This window comes from Caloenas nicobarica, chromosome 10, assembly GCF_036013445.1.
Source record: "Caloenas nicobarica isolate bCalNic1 chromosome 10, bCalNic1.hap1, whole genome shotgun sequence".
Taxonomy (NCBI): Eukaryota; Metazoa; Chordata; class Aves; order Columbiformes; family Columbidae; genus Caloenas; species Caloenas nicobarica.
Genome location: NC_088254.1, coordinates 3,430,491 through 3,447,472, shown reverse-complemented (window position 1 = coordinate 3,447,472; position 16,982 = coordinate 3,430,491). Strand labels below are relative to the sequence as shown.

At 42.2% G+C, this 16,982-nt stretch overlaps 1 protein-coding gene across 1 annotated transcript in view; it reads left to right on the top strand.

The window, feature by feature from the left end:
* NPTN (neuroplastin) overlaps positions 1 to 16,982 on the top strand; it is a 55,035-nt gene that overhangs the window by 16,279 nt on the left and 21,774 nt on the right. Inside the window, exon 2 of the mRNA XM_065641684.1 lies at positions 14,216 to 14,378. Coding sequence (XP_065497756.1) covers positions 14,216 to 14,378 — 163 coding nt within the window. The remainder of the gene's footprint in view (positions 1 to 14,215; positions 14,379 to 16,982) is intronic.

Here is a 16,982-nt window from a genome sequence, read left to right as displayed (position 1 = left end):
ATGCTTTAGTGCTTTCCTTGGAATTAAGATATCTTCAGGCTTCTCCAGCTAGCTGTCACTTTTTTTGTAGATTTGACTCATTTCAAATACTTTGGTTTAGTAAAGGTGAGTATTGGAAAGAAACTAGACACTAATTAGGCAGCCTTTTGCCTTCCTAAATGAAGCAAAAATGCAATACTTTGTCAAAGTGATGGTGGGCTTTTTTCTGCCCTCAAAAAAATTGTCACCTAATTAACACCCTTCAGTGAAGAAGCAAAAGGTATTAATTAGACAGAGTACCAGTTTGTGTAGCAGACACCTGGTGCTTGATTTTGGAAGCCTGGATGATGGGTGCAGAAGGCAAATGGAGAGGGGCGAGAAGGGCAACTTCTTATAGTAATTTTCTTTGATATTCTGATGCAAGTTATCACTGAGACTGTTGCTGTGTAATAAAGGTGAAAGTAAGCTAAAGTGAGGGCAGAGCAAAGCCGTGCCTTCATATTTTAAAGAAGTATTTTACAGCTAGCACTTAGCTTTGTGTCCCCTTCTCTGAAACCGCTGTCTACCCAATTGTTTCCTGATGTTCCGACCACATTTTGTAACCCTGAGTCCTGCTGTCACCACCAGACTTAATTTGGAAGAAGGTGATCGTCTCTGAGACAGCACAAATGCAGCATTTCAGGAGCACGTGAAGTGTTTGCATCTGGTTATGTTATGTTATATTCTTCCCTTTTAAATTCTCATAACGGCAGTTTTTTCATAATTCCACTACAAAAAGATGAAGCCATTTATCTAGTTGCTCTGAAGCATGTGCTGGTAAAGCTTTGCCTCATTTTACCTATGCAGAGCCTAGGGAAGCTGGAAGAATTAATGTATATATTACAAAATCAGACTGCGTAATCCAGAGTAGCAATTAGGAAAAAGGTGTAAAACCAGCTTAATGAGGAGACCTAACTGAAATCTTTAACCCTAATCCCTATTTCGATCGTGCAACTTTGGTACCAAGGGTGATGGCATTTGCTGGAGTAACGCATTGGTATCTCACCTGTAGTATTTTGGATAAAGCTGGTCCATAGAACATATAAAACTTCACTTTAGGAAAGATATTTGGCTTTTTGCTATTCCATTTAGGAAAGGCTCTTCTGAAGGCATGTGTTTACAAAAATAAATTACATTAATGAGGAAGTTTTAAATGGGTTTTCCGAGACAAAGGGAAACAAAAAAGGACTAGTTTAGCTCTACTTTATTCGGTCTATAAATGAATGGAATTGCAGGCAAAGCTCTCAACCAAAGCACAGAAATACGATCTCCAGAACTGTGCTAAAGGCCTGGGAGCAGTGGAGAAGCAGTGAAATGCAGACATATGGTGGGTTAATAGGACAAATAGGAAACATCAGCCTCTTGCTGTTTACGTGATGGATTTCACTGTCAATGTAGGCAATCTGTAAGGCATTCAGTCCCTAAGTAGTCTACATTTTGTCTGTGTATTGTGGGTTCATACTGAAAATTGGGTTATTTTTGCACTAGCTTTGCAAACTCTCTTTTTTGAGCCTTGAACCATGTTTTCTTTCTTTATGTAAGTGGAACTCACCACAAGATAGAGATAGGATCAGGATAGGAGCATTATCTTCCTTGACAGAGATGCGCGCTGCTTTGCCCTGACAGTAAAATTGCTTTGTTACAGCTAGAGTTGAAAACGTCCTTGGAAATATATTGCATTTCCTTCATTTAGGTCACCTTTGTATGTTCTTGTGCCCGCGTCCTGCTTTGAACTGCTCTGATCAGCCCCTTGTGCTCTTGGGCTTCGTATTTTCCCATTTCCCGATCTTTGCAGATTCCATTTTCAAGACCGTCTCCTCTTGCTATTTGATGTTGATGGGCTTGTGCTTGCTTTCAGCTTTAATCTTCACACTTGATACATGTAAAACATAAAGAAATTTGTTTGTTCTATGTTGTTACAGCTTCTTTATGGCTTTCTGCTGGAACTCGTTTAACGCTTTTTCCCTCAGCTAGCGCTTATCTACATTTTCTTAAGGCAGAACCTAGCTTTATTTTTTTAAACCCCTTTCTTTAAACCAGGCTTTGACCTGGGAAGATCAATATTTTCCCTGCTTTGCTTCTCCAGTGCCATTGGCATAGATTCTTTTGCATCTCGTGTTAATTTCAGTAACAAAAGGGTATTTAAATCAATGGTGCAATCGTTTCTGCAGCTCAAGGATGATTTTTGCCAGGTACTGCTTTCTGTATATTCTTAGGCTGGTAGATCACTGCTAGCATGTTTTATAAGAATTGATTTCTCCATCAAGATCCTATTTCGTGCGTTCATTCTAGGAGGTGAGGAAGTTGGGAAGCTCTGGTCATTGTGATACTGGTTTTAAGCTATTCAGGCACTGCCTTTTGTGTCGCTTTTTCATTTGGGCTCCAGCCAATGTAGAATCCAAACCCTACAGGCTTCCAAAGCTAGTCAGAATTACAGTGAAATATTTCCACGCGCTTCTAATATGCGTAAATATCTAGTTGTATGCTCTATTTAATCCTACAGTTACATGATGGTGTCAGCAAGAGGATAAGCCCCGTTCCTTTTCCCACCCGCACCTCCTCCAGAGGTACTCGGTTCCTGACTTTTTTCTGGCTTCTGTCGACGAGGAAAATAGCTACAAGTTGGAAAGGATGCTGCTGCCGGCTGAAGTCAGAGGGATATTGCTAGTATGTGAAACTGCGATTCATTTATATGTGAAAGCTGGAATGTATCTTGGCTTGACCTCGCTTGAATTTCAGCCGACAGGTAGCTGATAAATATTGACAGAAGAAAAATTAATCTGCAAAAGGTGTCTTTCATTGATAAAGCCTCATTAATGAAAACGGGTCGCTCAGGAGTGGTAAAGCTAAGCTTTTTACGCTCATTTAAACTCTCTATCTTTAGGCTTCTTGTCCACTCTCCTCTTCTAAACTCTGGATTTGTTTAATATGGAGCTTTTCCAGCTTTCTGGCTCAGAGAGTCTGCTGTACATGTTTCTCTTACTGCATATGGAAATTTTTGGCTGCCCTTTTGAATAGCTCTTAGTTTCTCTCCCACTCCCAGTTGAAGTGCACCTGTCTCTCAGATGCATTTTTATTTTTAACCTGGATTTAGCAGTTCTTCACTACAGTACAAATTTTAACATGCAGATTTTGCAAATGTGAAGAGCCCTGCTGTGCACTGGATTTCATTCATCTTTGGCAGAGTTTTATGTAGAGACTAATTTGTTTCTCTAATTTTAGAGCATTAGTCCATTGCTTTCCTCACCTTTATCCTCACGATTGGCGGTTGAGATCAAATCTTCAATGAACAAGCATCTCTGCAAAAGTGATTTAATATTATTGCCACTTATTCTTCATGCTGTCTTTCAGGCAGACAACCATCAATTATTAAAAAAAAAAGATTGATTGGAAACATAATAGTGTACTTGAATAGCTACACCTTCTGGACCGTCATGCTTTCTTTTTTGTGTGTGTTCTGGTCCATCATGAAAATTTGTAAAGTCCTTGTGAAGGATCACACAGAATCACAGAATGTCAGGGGTCGGAAGGGGCCTCAAAAGCTCACCCAGTGCAATCCCCCCGCCGGAGCAGGAACACCCAGATGAGGTTACACAGGAAGGTGTCCAGGCGGGTTGGAATGTCTGCAGAGAAGGAGACTCCACAACCTCCCTGCGCAGCCTGGTCCAGGCTCTGGCACCCTCACTGGGAAGGAGTTTCTTCTCATATTTAAGTGGAACCTCCTGTGTTCCAGTTTGCACCCATTGCCCCTTGTCCTATCATTGGTTGTCACCGAGAAGAGCCTGGCTCCATCCTCCTGACACTCCCCCTTTCCATATTGATCCCTATGAATGAGGTCACTCCTCAGTCTCCTCTTCTCCAGCTCCAGAGCCCCAGCTCCTCAGCCTTTCCTCACACGGGAGATGCTCCACTCCCTTCAGCATCTTCGTGGCTGCGCTGGACTCTCTCCAGCAGTTCCCTGTCCTTCTGGAACTGAGGGGCCCAGAACCGGACACAATATTCCAGATGAGGTCTCGCCAGGGCAGAGTAGAGGGGCAGGAGAACCTCTCTGACCTACTGACCACCCCCCTTCTAATCCCTCCCAGGTCCCATTGGCTTTCCTGGCCACAAGGGCCCAGTGCTGGCTCATGGTCATCCTGCTGTCCCCAGGACCCCCAGGTCCCTTTCCCCTACCCTGCTCTCTAACAGGTCATTCCCCAACTTATACTGGAACCTGGGGTTGTTCCTGCCCAGATGCAAGACTCTGCGCTTGCCCTTGTTATATTTCATTAAATTTTTCCCTGCCCAACTCTCCAGCCTGTCCAGATCTCGCTGGATGGCAGCACAGCCTCTGGTGTGTCAGCCACTCCTCCCAGCTTGGTGTCATCAGGAAACTTGCTGACAGTCACTCAATTCCCTCATCCAAGTCGTCGATCAATATATTGAATAATACTGGCCCCAGTACTGACCCCTGAGGCACTCCACTAGATACAGGCCTCCAACTGGACTCTGCCCCATTGACCACGACTCTCTGGCTTCTTTCCTTCAGCCAGTTCGCAGTCCACCTCACTACCCGATCATCCAGTTCCTCAGTTTAGCACTAACAATAGATTTTTTTTTTTCTTGTTCTTTTACGCGTGATAGCAACTAGCCTTAAAAAAAAAAAAAAAGGCACAAACCATCATTTTTATTTTAATGGTGAAAACTCACTGTGTAACAGAGTAACTTATTGATGCCTATAATGAAATAAATACAGCTGTCAATAATAAAAAAATAGAATAAATCATAGTATAGTAAGATTTTCTTGAAAGCACTTGCAGGTGCTTATTCCTAATGTACTTTACGTTAAGGATTCACTTAAGGTTTGGGCTATTCTGCTGCTTTGCAGGGATCTATATGATCTGAAGATATGATCTGTGGATTATTGCCTCCTCCCTCCAGCCTCCCAAGAGCCCTGATCTTTGTGAGCTTTTGAATGCTGACTGCAGTTCTCTGCTATTCTCTGTGGGGCTGACACTTGCAAGCCGAAGCTGAAAATCATTCTTGCAATCAGTGCTTCCTACGGTTTACATTTTTGGAAAAAGACAGCTAGGAATTACAAAGAAGGGCAGGTTTTCAGTTTTAAACAGCTAGAGCATAATCACTTGGACAAAAATCTTGACCTCCTGGCTCGATCCGTTTGTATTTTGGGGTGTATTTGTTCTTTTGATGCTCCTGTCTGTAGAATTGTGCAGAACACGGTAATAACAAAGCAGTGAGTACTGTGCTAGGAGAAGACCAAGTAAGGAAACTGTTGGGCTCCGAAAGCCTCTTATGTAAGCAATGAAATCTGTATAATGTCATTTTCTGTTTGGTTTCGAACAATTATGGAAATTGCTGACAATTGCCAAAAAGCAGGAGTGCTTCAACTTCCAGACTCCTGTTGTGTTACAGGGAGCATTCTCTGTAATATGTAGCCTTTTTTTCTTTTTTTTTCTTTTTCTTTTTTTCTTTTTTGATACTGGCAGGTTTCAGCTCTTTTTGTAGCTTCTGGCTGGTTATCTTAATTGGAAATGGCCCTCTGGCAGATGTACAGTAGCTGGAAGCATCACCTCAGCTTACTGATGCTGTTTGATGTCTTGCCTTTGCTGTTTCTGAATGACTGAAAATGCAAAACATTAACCCCAGACTCTCGTGTAGGGTTTTTAATTGCACTGCCAGTCCTTTGTAATGCAAGGTTTTTATTAATTTGCATATGGAGGCTTTCCTACCACCCTCATTCCTATTTGTCCTCCCAGGATTTTATTCGAAGCTGGAATACCTTTTTAAAGAGTGTGTTTTATCTCTTCGTGGGGTGGGGAGGGCCGCCAAATCCAGTTTGCTCTTTTCTTTGCCATCATTATGGAGTTATCTGTGCTGATGACATGGTTGCTGAGATGACAATAGCATTGTATTGAAATTTATCATAACCTGAGACGTTGTTTTACAAGAGGATTTGAAACTGATGGAAGCCTCGGGTTTAAAACTTAAACACAGAGAATATTTACTACACAGACTTTTGGATGCAGTTGTCCAGTTTAATATTTTAGAATTATTTTTAGGCTTTATGCAAAATTGCAACACTTTTAAGAGCTTAGCAAATGCAGAATCAGATTCAAAACTGAAAGCTTTTGACAGCTTGTTGTATTCAAATTATTGATACTCCTTTTAATAAGAGGATTTACAGTCCTCTTTCATGCCACGCATGCCTATTGTGTAGCCCCAGCAGCAGTGCAGCTCACCCTTGTTTTAAAATGTACAATTACAGCCCTTCCAGGCCAGGTAAGAAGCCTTTCTCGCAGAAATGGTTGCTTAGTAGCCGGCACAGCTGGAGAAATAGGATTGAATTGCGGCTTTAGGGTTTTTGGGTCACTTGGCCTTTGACTGCAGGGATGGATTTCAGTTCATCATCTTTGTGCATCTGTGCTTAGTGGAAACTGTGAACCTGTAGAAGGGGAATTGCTTTCTGAGCAGTCTTCCCTGAGCTACCATCATCTCTTTGGCTGTGAGTGGCATTTCAATATTACAGTAGGAAAAAAGGCTCTAGTATAGGAGAGAGAACCGCTAGGATTTGGAAAGAAGCTCGCCCACGCCATATGCTGCTGCTTTAGCCTTTTGCGTCTAGCAAGCCACGTTGAGATAAATGCCGATCTCGCTGTTTGATGGGAATACAAAAGCCTTCCTCGTTCAGCATCCCTTGAAATGTGGACAGTCCAGCAGAGCACGATCATAACCCCACCTCCAGCAGGGTGAAAACAGTGTGATCCTTGTTAACCTCAAGAAACAACCACGACGGTGGCCCGAGTCGGGGTTGGAGCTGCTAGTAATTAGGGCACTTCTCGTGTAATAGCTTTTCTTTTTCTCCTCCCTCCCTGCAGCAATGGGTTATTTGTGGTGGTATTTCTACTGAGTGTAGAGCTCGCCTTCTTTGGTGCTGGAGCACAAGGCTGGAGAATACTTGTCAAAGGAGTTTAATTGAAACAATTTGTGGAGTTAATATTTCTTATTTTTGAGCGTTCTTGTAGCTGCTACTTGCAGCTACTGCACAGTTGCTCTTCAAACAGGACTGTGCCGGCAAGGAACAGTTTCTGTTTCTGCTTTGGAGACTCTTGATCTTGTTTTCTTGCCCAGGTGGTTTTTTTTTTTTTTTTTTTTAGAGATACATCTCTAGTGCAAATTACCCTTGTAATTGTCAGTGTACAACTGCTTGTGTCACTATTTCTAGAGTGTGGTCAAATGATGGGAGGGGGGAATACTATTCAATGAGTGTGCATCAGAATTTTTTCCAAGGCTTTAAGGACACCTTTTCCCTTCTCTAAAGAATTGCCTTTCTATCCTCTTCCTGAAAATAAGCCGTGAGTTTAAAGAGGAGGGATGAAACAGTTTTACCAGCTGTGTGGCACTCTAACTCTGCTTGCTGATGAGAAGTCCCGCTGCCCAGGGAACACAGCAATGTGACGGGTTTTGCTGCATAATCTGTGTGGCCAGCTGCATTCTAATCTTTTAGTTTTAGGAGGGGCTGGGCAGGGAAGGAGGCTGGCTTTAAGGCAACCCTGTTTTCAATAGATACTTTTGAAAATAGGATTGAAGGACAACTTAGCATGTCTGCGCTCTTAACACAGCTCTGAAGCTGGTAAGTATTGAAGGATTTCGTGCCATAATAAGGAGATTTTGGCCTGATCTCAAATGTCAGCACTGCATCACATCTCAGAAGGCAAAAATCGTGTGGTCTGTTGAAGCACCTTAGTCCATTTTCTCACTAATGAAATGATCTTTTGGCCTGCGTGTGTATATAGCACTGAAATTGCCTTTACCATAGAGGGTTGTGAGACTCCTGGAGCTGTGGCGATCCGGCTACTTCAGGAAAGTAGGTCACTTGTGTCTTGGGGAATTCCCTGCCTCGGAAGTCCAAAATAGATGGAAGGAAAGGTCAAAGCGGAGTTCACAATTGCAAGCTGCATAGGGCAGCAGGTTAGGGTTTTACCCCTCCCTCCCCTGTAAATCGGTTGAATAAAGCAAGAAAACTCTTCAGAGAACAGACATCTGGCCATGAACTCTTAACACTTACCGATTACAAGGTGCATGCAACTGAAAAAGGCTTGAAAAATCAGTCTGCTCTATGACTTGGAGGTACCTCCTGGCATTGCAGCCTTTGGCTTCCCCAGTACGGCTGCCAGGGATGGAATCCCCGGAGCGGCGAGGAGAAAAGCGCTTCATGCCGTGAATACTGTCAAATGGGAGTATACTGCTCTCAAACTATCAACCTCCAGCCGCCAGTGCTCCTCGTTGTGCTTTTTCTATAAAAGTTGTGTCATTGTAGATGCTAATGTCTTCCCTCTCTGTTTTCTGCACCTCATTGCTTTGTTCTTTAAAAGATCTTTTGTTTTCTGCCGCTCTGTCACTGCGTTTCTGCTGCCCCTCCCTCTAGCTGGGTTTGTCAAGTCGCCCATGTCAGAAACTAAGCTCACGGGGGACGCCTTTGAACTGTACTGTGATGTGGTTGGGAACCCCACTCCAGAGATCCAGTGGTGGTATGCTGAAGTCAACCGGGCTGAGTCTTTCAAACAGCTGTGGGACGGCGCTCGGAAGCGCCGGGTCACCATTAACACTGCCTACGGGGCGAATGGGGTGAGTGTGCTGAGAATAACCCGCCTTACCTTGGAAGACTCTGGGACTTACGAGTGCAGGGCCAGCAACGATCCCAGGAGGAATGACTTGAGGCAAAATCCCTCCATAACGTGGATTCGAGCCCAGGCTACTATAAGCGTCCTTCAGAGTGAGTCCGGCACCCCGTAGTAGTGGTACTGTAGTATCTAGAGGCAGTCTAGTGACCCTCACCCCCCCGTTACCCCCGTCAAACCCTCTGCTACCTTGTGCTGTTGTTTGGAACCCGAGGCTGCTCCTCTCTGCCTGTAGTGCTGACGTTGTCTGCCATCTGTGTCTCTCCTCCTTAGGATCAAAAATGACTTGTGAAAATCTATAGATCCATTTTTAGCTTCTGTGTGGAGGAAAAAAAAAAAGCAAGCCCGGTGTTGAATTTGTGTTTCTTCCCTACCCCTTGTAGTTTTGTAGTAGGCTCCCAACCACTCTAATGCTGCCTTCTCCGTGAGTGCCTTTATATTTGATTTTTTTGTGTTCTTCCCAGGTCTAACCGTTTTTATTTTTATTTCTTCTGTTCTCTTGGAATTTCTCTGAATGCCTTCTCACGCGGTTTTGGCTGCATGTATGCTTCTGTACAAATCCTTCCCTTTCAGTTACACGTGACCTTGAATGTTTAGATTTTTCCATGAAGTCGTGGTGTTTCTTTTCCTTTCTGAACAGCAGCATGTTCCTAATGAGTTCACTGATGCGGCAGCACTGGACTGATGCAGCTATTCTTAATCCAGCCCATGAAAAGAGGAGTGAAATATCTTCCCCCAGCATTGAACTAATAACTTTAGCTAAATGACTTTCATCTGAGAATGCAACTTTTGGCAGCAGAAAAGCTTTCAAAAGCAGTGAGTATGGTTGGCGCAGAATTGCTTTTTGAAGCAGCCCCAGCTGAGTTTGGAAATTTATGTTGTCACAGCCAGTAGAGAAGAACCACGTTTCATTTTCCGTAAGATGCACAAGTCTTGCAGTTGCTGATGAGAAGAAGCAAATGTCTAATGAGTTATAGGTAGAGTGAATTAAATCTGCGATGTGAGCCTGCTACATGGAGGTACAGGAGAACTTGCTTTCTCGGTGAGTTCTCAGTGTCCTAAGGCAGCAAAGATTGAGGCATAGGTGTTGTCTTGCTATTGTGCTCTGTGCATAAATAGGTCGTTTGTGTACCACTTTGAGTTTTGTTTGGGTACAGAAATGCCAAACTCTGTAATTGTGTCTCAGTCGTGGTTTTGGATACCTAAAAGAGAAAGAAAAACCACCACATTTTCCCTAAAGCACAGCGCTGCAGTGGGCACTGCTGGATCAGAGACCTTCCCTCTGGAAAATGGAAACAACATTGATACATGTGGAAAAATAGTGCGCCCAATGATGAATCGATTTGAAAATATAAGCGGCATTGGGTTGTTCAGCTCGAACCTGCTCAGCTTCCAGTCCTGATGCCCGATCCCTCCTTTGTGCTTTGAGGTACCAAAGGACTCTGATGGGTAGATCGCTTGCATGACCTCCAACAGCAAGAGCCACGTAATTTTAGGAAATGATACCACCTTAAGAAAAAAACTAAAAAATTTGCCTTCTAGGAAGTGATTTCTCCTGGATAATCCCCCCTGCCCCTGTTAAGCCCTTTAGTTTTTCTAGCGTGTGGCAAGTCTGTGGTGGTCCTGTGCTCCTTGCTTTGTGTTTAGTCAGTTATAGTAACCTGCTGAGGGAGAAAATCCTTTTTCATATGACAAGTCACCATTTGGGAATGAATTAATGTGAAGATGTCTCCGTATGGAAAATGGGTTTTTCCTCTCTCAGGCACTTGATACTAATAACTAACCTGCTCCGGGGATTGAAGTTTAACCTTTCGTCTTCCTCCCCAGTTAATGTCGTCTTGTTGCATCTGATGCTACTAATTCTGGAGTGTGTATCGTGACTTTATTGCTAAGTGCCTTGTGCCCGGGTTAATTCTTCTGCTTTTGTGTTTTATTCATTGCAGGGGGGTGTGTGGGGGGGGTAATATTGGGCAGAATACTTTAATATTCTGTAATACTGTGTATGTTCAGAGATTTGACCTGCTACTGCTAGGGAAACAGCCCTCTTAAACATCAAATTCCTGCATAGCCATCCTGGAAACGGAGATAAGGGGGGGAAGTAGGTTGCTAGGCCATCCTTGGAAGATGGAGATTATCGTATCCGAAGCTGCCCAAAATGTCTCATCTGCTGCGTTGTGTGCACGAACACCATTTGTCTTTGAAATGGTGATTTTCTGACTAAACAGCATTGGAGTTTCCAGCTGATGGTGGCTGTTTTGCTGCTGCCTTGACTTGACATCAGCATCGCTGAAGGGGAACTTCAGATGATTCAAAAGAGCACAACCTCTTTTCGCTGTCCTTTAAATCACAGCTTGTCTCAAGTACCCAACCTTGAATTGCGAAGAGGTCAAGTGTGACTTGATTTGTAAGTTAGCATGCAATAACTAGTGTCTAGCTTCTATCTCATTCCTAGTTTGGATAAAGAACTTCAATTATGGATTTTTTTTTTTAAATTTTTAAATTTTTTTAAAAAAATTTTAAAACCTCATCCTACATAAGATAGGCACGTTAAGTGATGTGTAAAAAGAAGCTCCTCAGCATCTTGCTCTTTTAAGTGGACATCCTTTGGATGTTGCCGTCCCAATAGCATTCCATTTGCAGTTTGGCTTCTAGAATTAAATCAGGTTAGGATTGCCCAATTGCCCTTTTTTTTTTTTTTTTTTTTTGTACTAAATTAAAGTAACGTAAATGCAGGTAAAAGATGTAAATGAGATTGCAGTTGCTTCCAGTGGCCTTTAATTTTCTTAACCTAAAATGTGAGAAGTTGCAAGTCAGACACAAAAGGCCCCAGCAAACTGCAGCAAAGCGAGCTTGAGACAGCTATAAATTTTTTTGGACATCACAGCTTAGTGGAGATGTAGGTAAGAATAGGTGCGAATTAGCAGAAGTGGTTACTGGAGCTCCAGGCATGTTTAGTTTTTAATTTGTATGTTCTGTTTCATTGATGTTGGGTGCTGAAGAGCTGACCCAAGATGGTTCATTATCAACAGAATACAAAAGCCAGGAGATTACCACTGTCAAACCCCTTCTGCATTAAAGATTTAACTTTCTGCAGGGACTAGATGGATATTTTTTGGTGACTTTTTTTTCCCTGTTGCTAGCATTTGTGTAATTCTTTCTGCTGGCAGCAGGTATACTCTCTGTTTCCAGGATCGCCGCAGGTTGCGTCTCAGCACAGACATCAGCATCTCTTAGAACAGCGCTCGCCAGATGTGGTGCGGTCTCGCTTACAGCAGCCCGAAGCCTGTCCCGCCAGCATCCTCCTTCTGAAAAGAAACGCTGCATTTATTTCACAGGCTACGCACTTGAAGATGCTTCTTTCATCATCAGAGAAAAATGTTTAAAACAAACCCCAGTGTGATCAGTGAATTCCAGCAAAAGTTGATTTCTCTAGATAAATGTTTCTGTTACCGAATTACTGTTTCAAACACACGGCTAAAAATATTTCCAGAGCTCTGTTAGTATTTTTCTGAGAATGCACACAAGCTTTTTGTGGAGGATGGAAAAGCATATGGGGCACTCCAGTAATGCTACAGCTATAGTAAAACAATTGAATGCCCCATAGGACCCAAACAAGTCCTGTGCGGCTAAAATTCCCAGCACAGAAGCACAGTTGAAAATGTGTGGTAATAGCGAAGTGTCTGAGAAGTGTCAAAAAACCTTACTACAGTATCTGCCAGTTTTTCTGCAGATAAATGGCAGTCCTAGTTTTAAATAGAAGCAGCTATGTAGCCAGCCTGCTGAAGAAAGGGGGGAAACAACATACAGGACTCAAATGGCTTTGTCAGCTTATTAGTAGGGTTGATTTTTTTTTCCTCTCTGGGCAATACTGTTGGATACATGGATGTTTCACGAGTTGAAAAATGCAATGTTTCTGACAGTCCGGGTATTTTCCACTTCTCCTTTTTCTGTTTCATAATTTGTGTTCCAAGTGCTTTGCAGACGAATATCAAAAAAACCCAGCATGGGTATGACTAAATTTATATTCCAAAGATGTTACCACAAGGCGTAACAAAATTGACAGGATTAAAAATCCTTTGCTGACTTGCGAAAATCACAAAGACATTCATCACTGACCGACTTCCTCAGGCTCCTGCCCTTCACTGCCGACCAGATGGCAGAGGAGGCGACCCTGGAGTTCAGCGGTGGGTGAAACGAGCAGCTGGCAGCAGCGACTGCTTTGGAATTCGGTTCACCTTTTAAAGTCAGGAAATACATCAAAGACAGAGGACACAGCAGGATTTACATGGCAGAGACTGCTACGGGAGTGGCCTTTAGTTCAAGCTGAAACTATAGCCAATACTAAATCTAGGTATTTTTGGAAAACTAAAGGCAAGAATCCTTAAATTTCCTTTAAGCTCTGTCATCCTGTGTTCTTTCCTTTTTTTTTTTTTTCAGAATACTTGAAACCAGATGTGAGCCCTGAGACCTTCAATAGAAAGGTCTTTTTTCCAAGCTTCTGAAGAAACTTGTCTCCCACTATTCTAAAAATTCGTCAGCCTTATTTGTTAGAGAGTAATAGCTATCTGCCCAGTCTTAAAAAAACCCCATGATTATCAAATATAAGGACAGTGCCCTCAGAATAATCCTAGCACTTCTGAAAGGCTTTCCCCTAAAAAAAAAAATGTGAATTTGATGTTCCCAGGTAAGAGGGTAATGTGAACCAGCATGGGTTCAGTTCCTAATGCAGCCAGCAAAGTATGTAACTCTTATGGTCTGTTTATGCAATGAGACTCACGTAGTTTTTTTTCTTCATAAATGTTTATGTTTAAGGTTACTTTAGAAACAAAATAGTTCCCGACTCTAATTTTAACATGGTATATATTCTTACATTTTATTGTTAGGCATTCAGGGCTGTTTTCAGCCATCCTTCATCAGACTTGTGCCTTATTCACACTGGGTGTTTGCTCAACTTTCAGACGTCAGAAAAGTTGTGCTATTTGAAATACCTGTGTGCACAGGATATTGTCCTTAGGTAGACACTAGTCTTTTTGCAGGAGGAGGTCCAGAAATATTATGCAGACGACTGTTTAACTTTGAGGGCTATTCTGCATAGAAAACGGTTTTGTGTTAAACCTTTAAGTAAGTAGAGGAACCAAGGAATAACCAAAAAGAAGCTGCTTGCAAAAAGACTAGCTGGTCTTCCACGTATAGTCACAGGACATGCATTTTCCCAAGTTATGGTCAGTAGCGTATAAAAAATAATTAATGGTGTTACAGAGAAATCTGTTGTGATGTTAAATATTAAAATAAACAATCTAAAATTAATAATTCCTTTTTTTTTCCACATAGGGGTGCTGATCCGTAAGGTGTTGCCTTCGCTAGTGGTCAGCTGTTTTATTGTGACTTTCTTGATGTCTCCCAAATTAGTGCAGTGCCATCCCTTGTGTAGTCTTTTTCCCTTCCCAATTCCCCTTTTAAATTTTAGCCTAGCGCTGCCAGTGCAGATTCGTTCCTATTTACCGTGTCCTTTGTTTCAGAGCCCAGGATCAACTCCAGTGAGGATGTAGTCATTCGGAATTCAGCCGTCACATTGCAGTGTAACCTCACCACAAGTCCCAGCCCCCTTTCTGCCAGTTACTGGGTGAAGAATGGAGAGGAGATCCCTGGCACTAGAAAAAATTCCAACACTACAGAATACAAGTAAGTTTCTCCGGAATAATCTTCATGTTATACTGGAGAATTACCAACCTGGTAGACATACACCTTTGGGATAGGTGGTGGGATGTTGGGACTGCGCGGTCCCTCAGATGAATTGAATTCATCTGCGCTAGAGGCTCCACAAAAATTACACCTGGGAATAGTGTTAGAAGAACAATTCTGGAAAGATTGTTGTCTATGTCTGTACCAACTGGCTCCTGTAAACATAATGTCGACAAAAACACACTGTAAACTTCTCTTTTCAATCTAAACTCTGAGTTCTTCTCTAGGGTATACATGGTGTGTGGACACACGCACACATAGTCTAGTTTTCTTTTTCTCTAAGTATATTGTGCAGTCTACATAAAGATGGACCTGCAGCTGTGCATCTTTACCATGCAGGGAAATGCAGCATATAACTCACAGCTGAAGTGAGCTGCTTTAGTTGTTTTCTGGCCTTGGGAGATGAAATACGGTGTTCTCCGAGTTGTAATTGATGAGTTGTCAAACCACTACTATGAAATGGTACCAAATCTTGATTAAACCAGTACAGCTGTATCACTTGTGCTTCTTATTTGTCAGTGCAAACACATTTTCAGCATTAATCTATTCCACGTGCCCATGCTGTGGCTTTGTCTCTGCCCTTCCCTCGTGGGGTGTGAAGGAAAACGGAACGTGTGCAGCCGCCGCTCTCGTTTCACTGCCGCTTGCATCAGGCAGAAATCCTTTGAGGGTTTCTGTAGTCCTGAGATGTGGCTTTTTTGCCATGGATTTGATGAAAGCTTATGAAGCTTGCTCAGTGGTGCCCTCAGATCTGTTTTGTATGTGTGATTTTTCTTTTTTTTTCCTTCCATTTTCTTCACTTGATGCCAGCACGGATAGCAAATACACCTTTGTGTTCAGTGTTAAGCTAAGATGAAGAGCACTTCAGGCATGTTTAACCACTGGTAGTAACATACCCTTTGGAGACATTAGGCCACTTCTGACCCTCCTGCTCAGCTGGTAGGCCAGAAAGAGATGCTTCTGTCTGGTCAAGGCCCACGATATTATACTGCATCTGCTCTACTGTGCCTTGTCACTGCACTAAAGGAAAGAAACTTCCTGCACAAGATGAAGAAATACTCAGGGTTTTCATTGCCTTAGCGTAGCATCCGTTCATCCACAGGATTTTGTGCTCGATTCTGATAAATGTGGGTTTAAATTTTTCCTTTTGTTTTGTACTTTAGCTCACTTTGCCTTATCTGTTCAGTTTTGCAGCTTAAAAAGTAGTCTCATTTAGTTCGATAATTACATCCTGTTATTTTCTCAGTACAGTGTTTTAACACTGGGGCTGAGTTTTAAAGGCTCTGCTTTTTTATCTAGTAATTCACTTGATGAGCAGTCTTGTCCAAAAGCACCAGCTTAAGTGATAGAAAAGGACCTTTACATCAAGGTTACTGAAAATTGCACATTGTTATTATTCAGGAATATCATGGCTGACTTCTCTATAATCTGTTGCAAGCTGGAGTGGGCTTTTCCTTCCAGATTCCTCTGTAAGGGAGAATTAAACTTGGCTTTGGCTTTAACTTCCCAGTGAATTAAGGGTTGGTAGAGCATGCTGGAATCCCAGGAAATTTGCATTTGCAATGCAGACCTCAGATTTCCTGCCCATTTATAAGCTGCTTTGCTGTATGTTGTGCTTTCAGGCTTTCTGTGGCATCTCTTTGTTGCATGTGGTCACACTGCATTTGATCTGTTAACTTCCAGTTTGATTTGGTTACTTTTTTTTTATTTAGATCCAGAAATACTAAATTCATGCAGGCAATATCAACATAGTTGTAGTTAAAAGAGGTTATTCAGCTTCAGGATTTCTCTACATGATTTTTTTTCTTGCATTCTACTTATTGTCCTTAAAAAATAAAACATTTTTCCAGGTTCTCGATGTTTCAGTCATTGAGATGTTGTTTTGCTAGGAGATGTAGTTAGTTCAGTGTTATTCACCATCCAGTAAGCTTCAGAATTTGAGAATTAAACTACTTACCTTAAGAATCCCGCTTTTGTGTAACATTAGAAATCGAACGCGTAGTTCTTGATTCTTTATTCAAACTTGTTGTAGCTGCTTTTTCTGAAAGGCAGTCACAGTCAGAAAGCTCAGAGTTAAGCGTAGTTTTTAGTTCACCGTTTTGATTAAAAATGGGCAAGAATTATTTGCGGTGTATTCTTTTACAAGCAGCAAGTGCCTGGAAGTGATTCTGGCCATCCTGTGCTTTCGTTCTGGAGACCTGTCCTCTAGTCTATGTTCATGGTTTGCAGCAGCAAAGTAGTGATTTCTTCCCAAATTCAGAGTTGAGCAGCAGGTTACTGAGCTAAATTGAAGAAAACCTGGGGTTCGTTTTGTTTTTTACATCTGCCGAAAGGTCTACATTGAGCAGAAGCTGGGCTCTTCCTAAAACCATGGGGCTGAGGGACGCTGTTGGCTAAAGAAACTTGGTTCAGGTGTTTGTCTGTCTTTAAAACTTTGCTAAATCCATTTACACTTGCTTTAATGATTTATGGTAGTAATACCATTGTTGTTTCACACTTTAAAAAGCAGTTTGTGGAGAACTGCAAGAATACCGTGTCTCACTT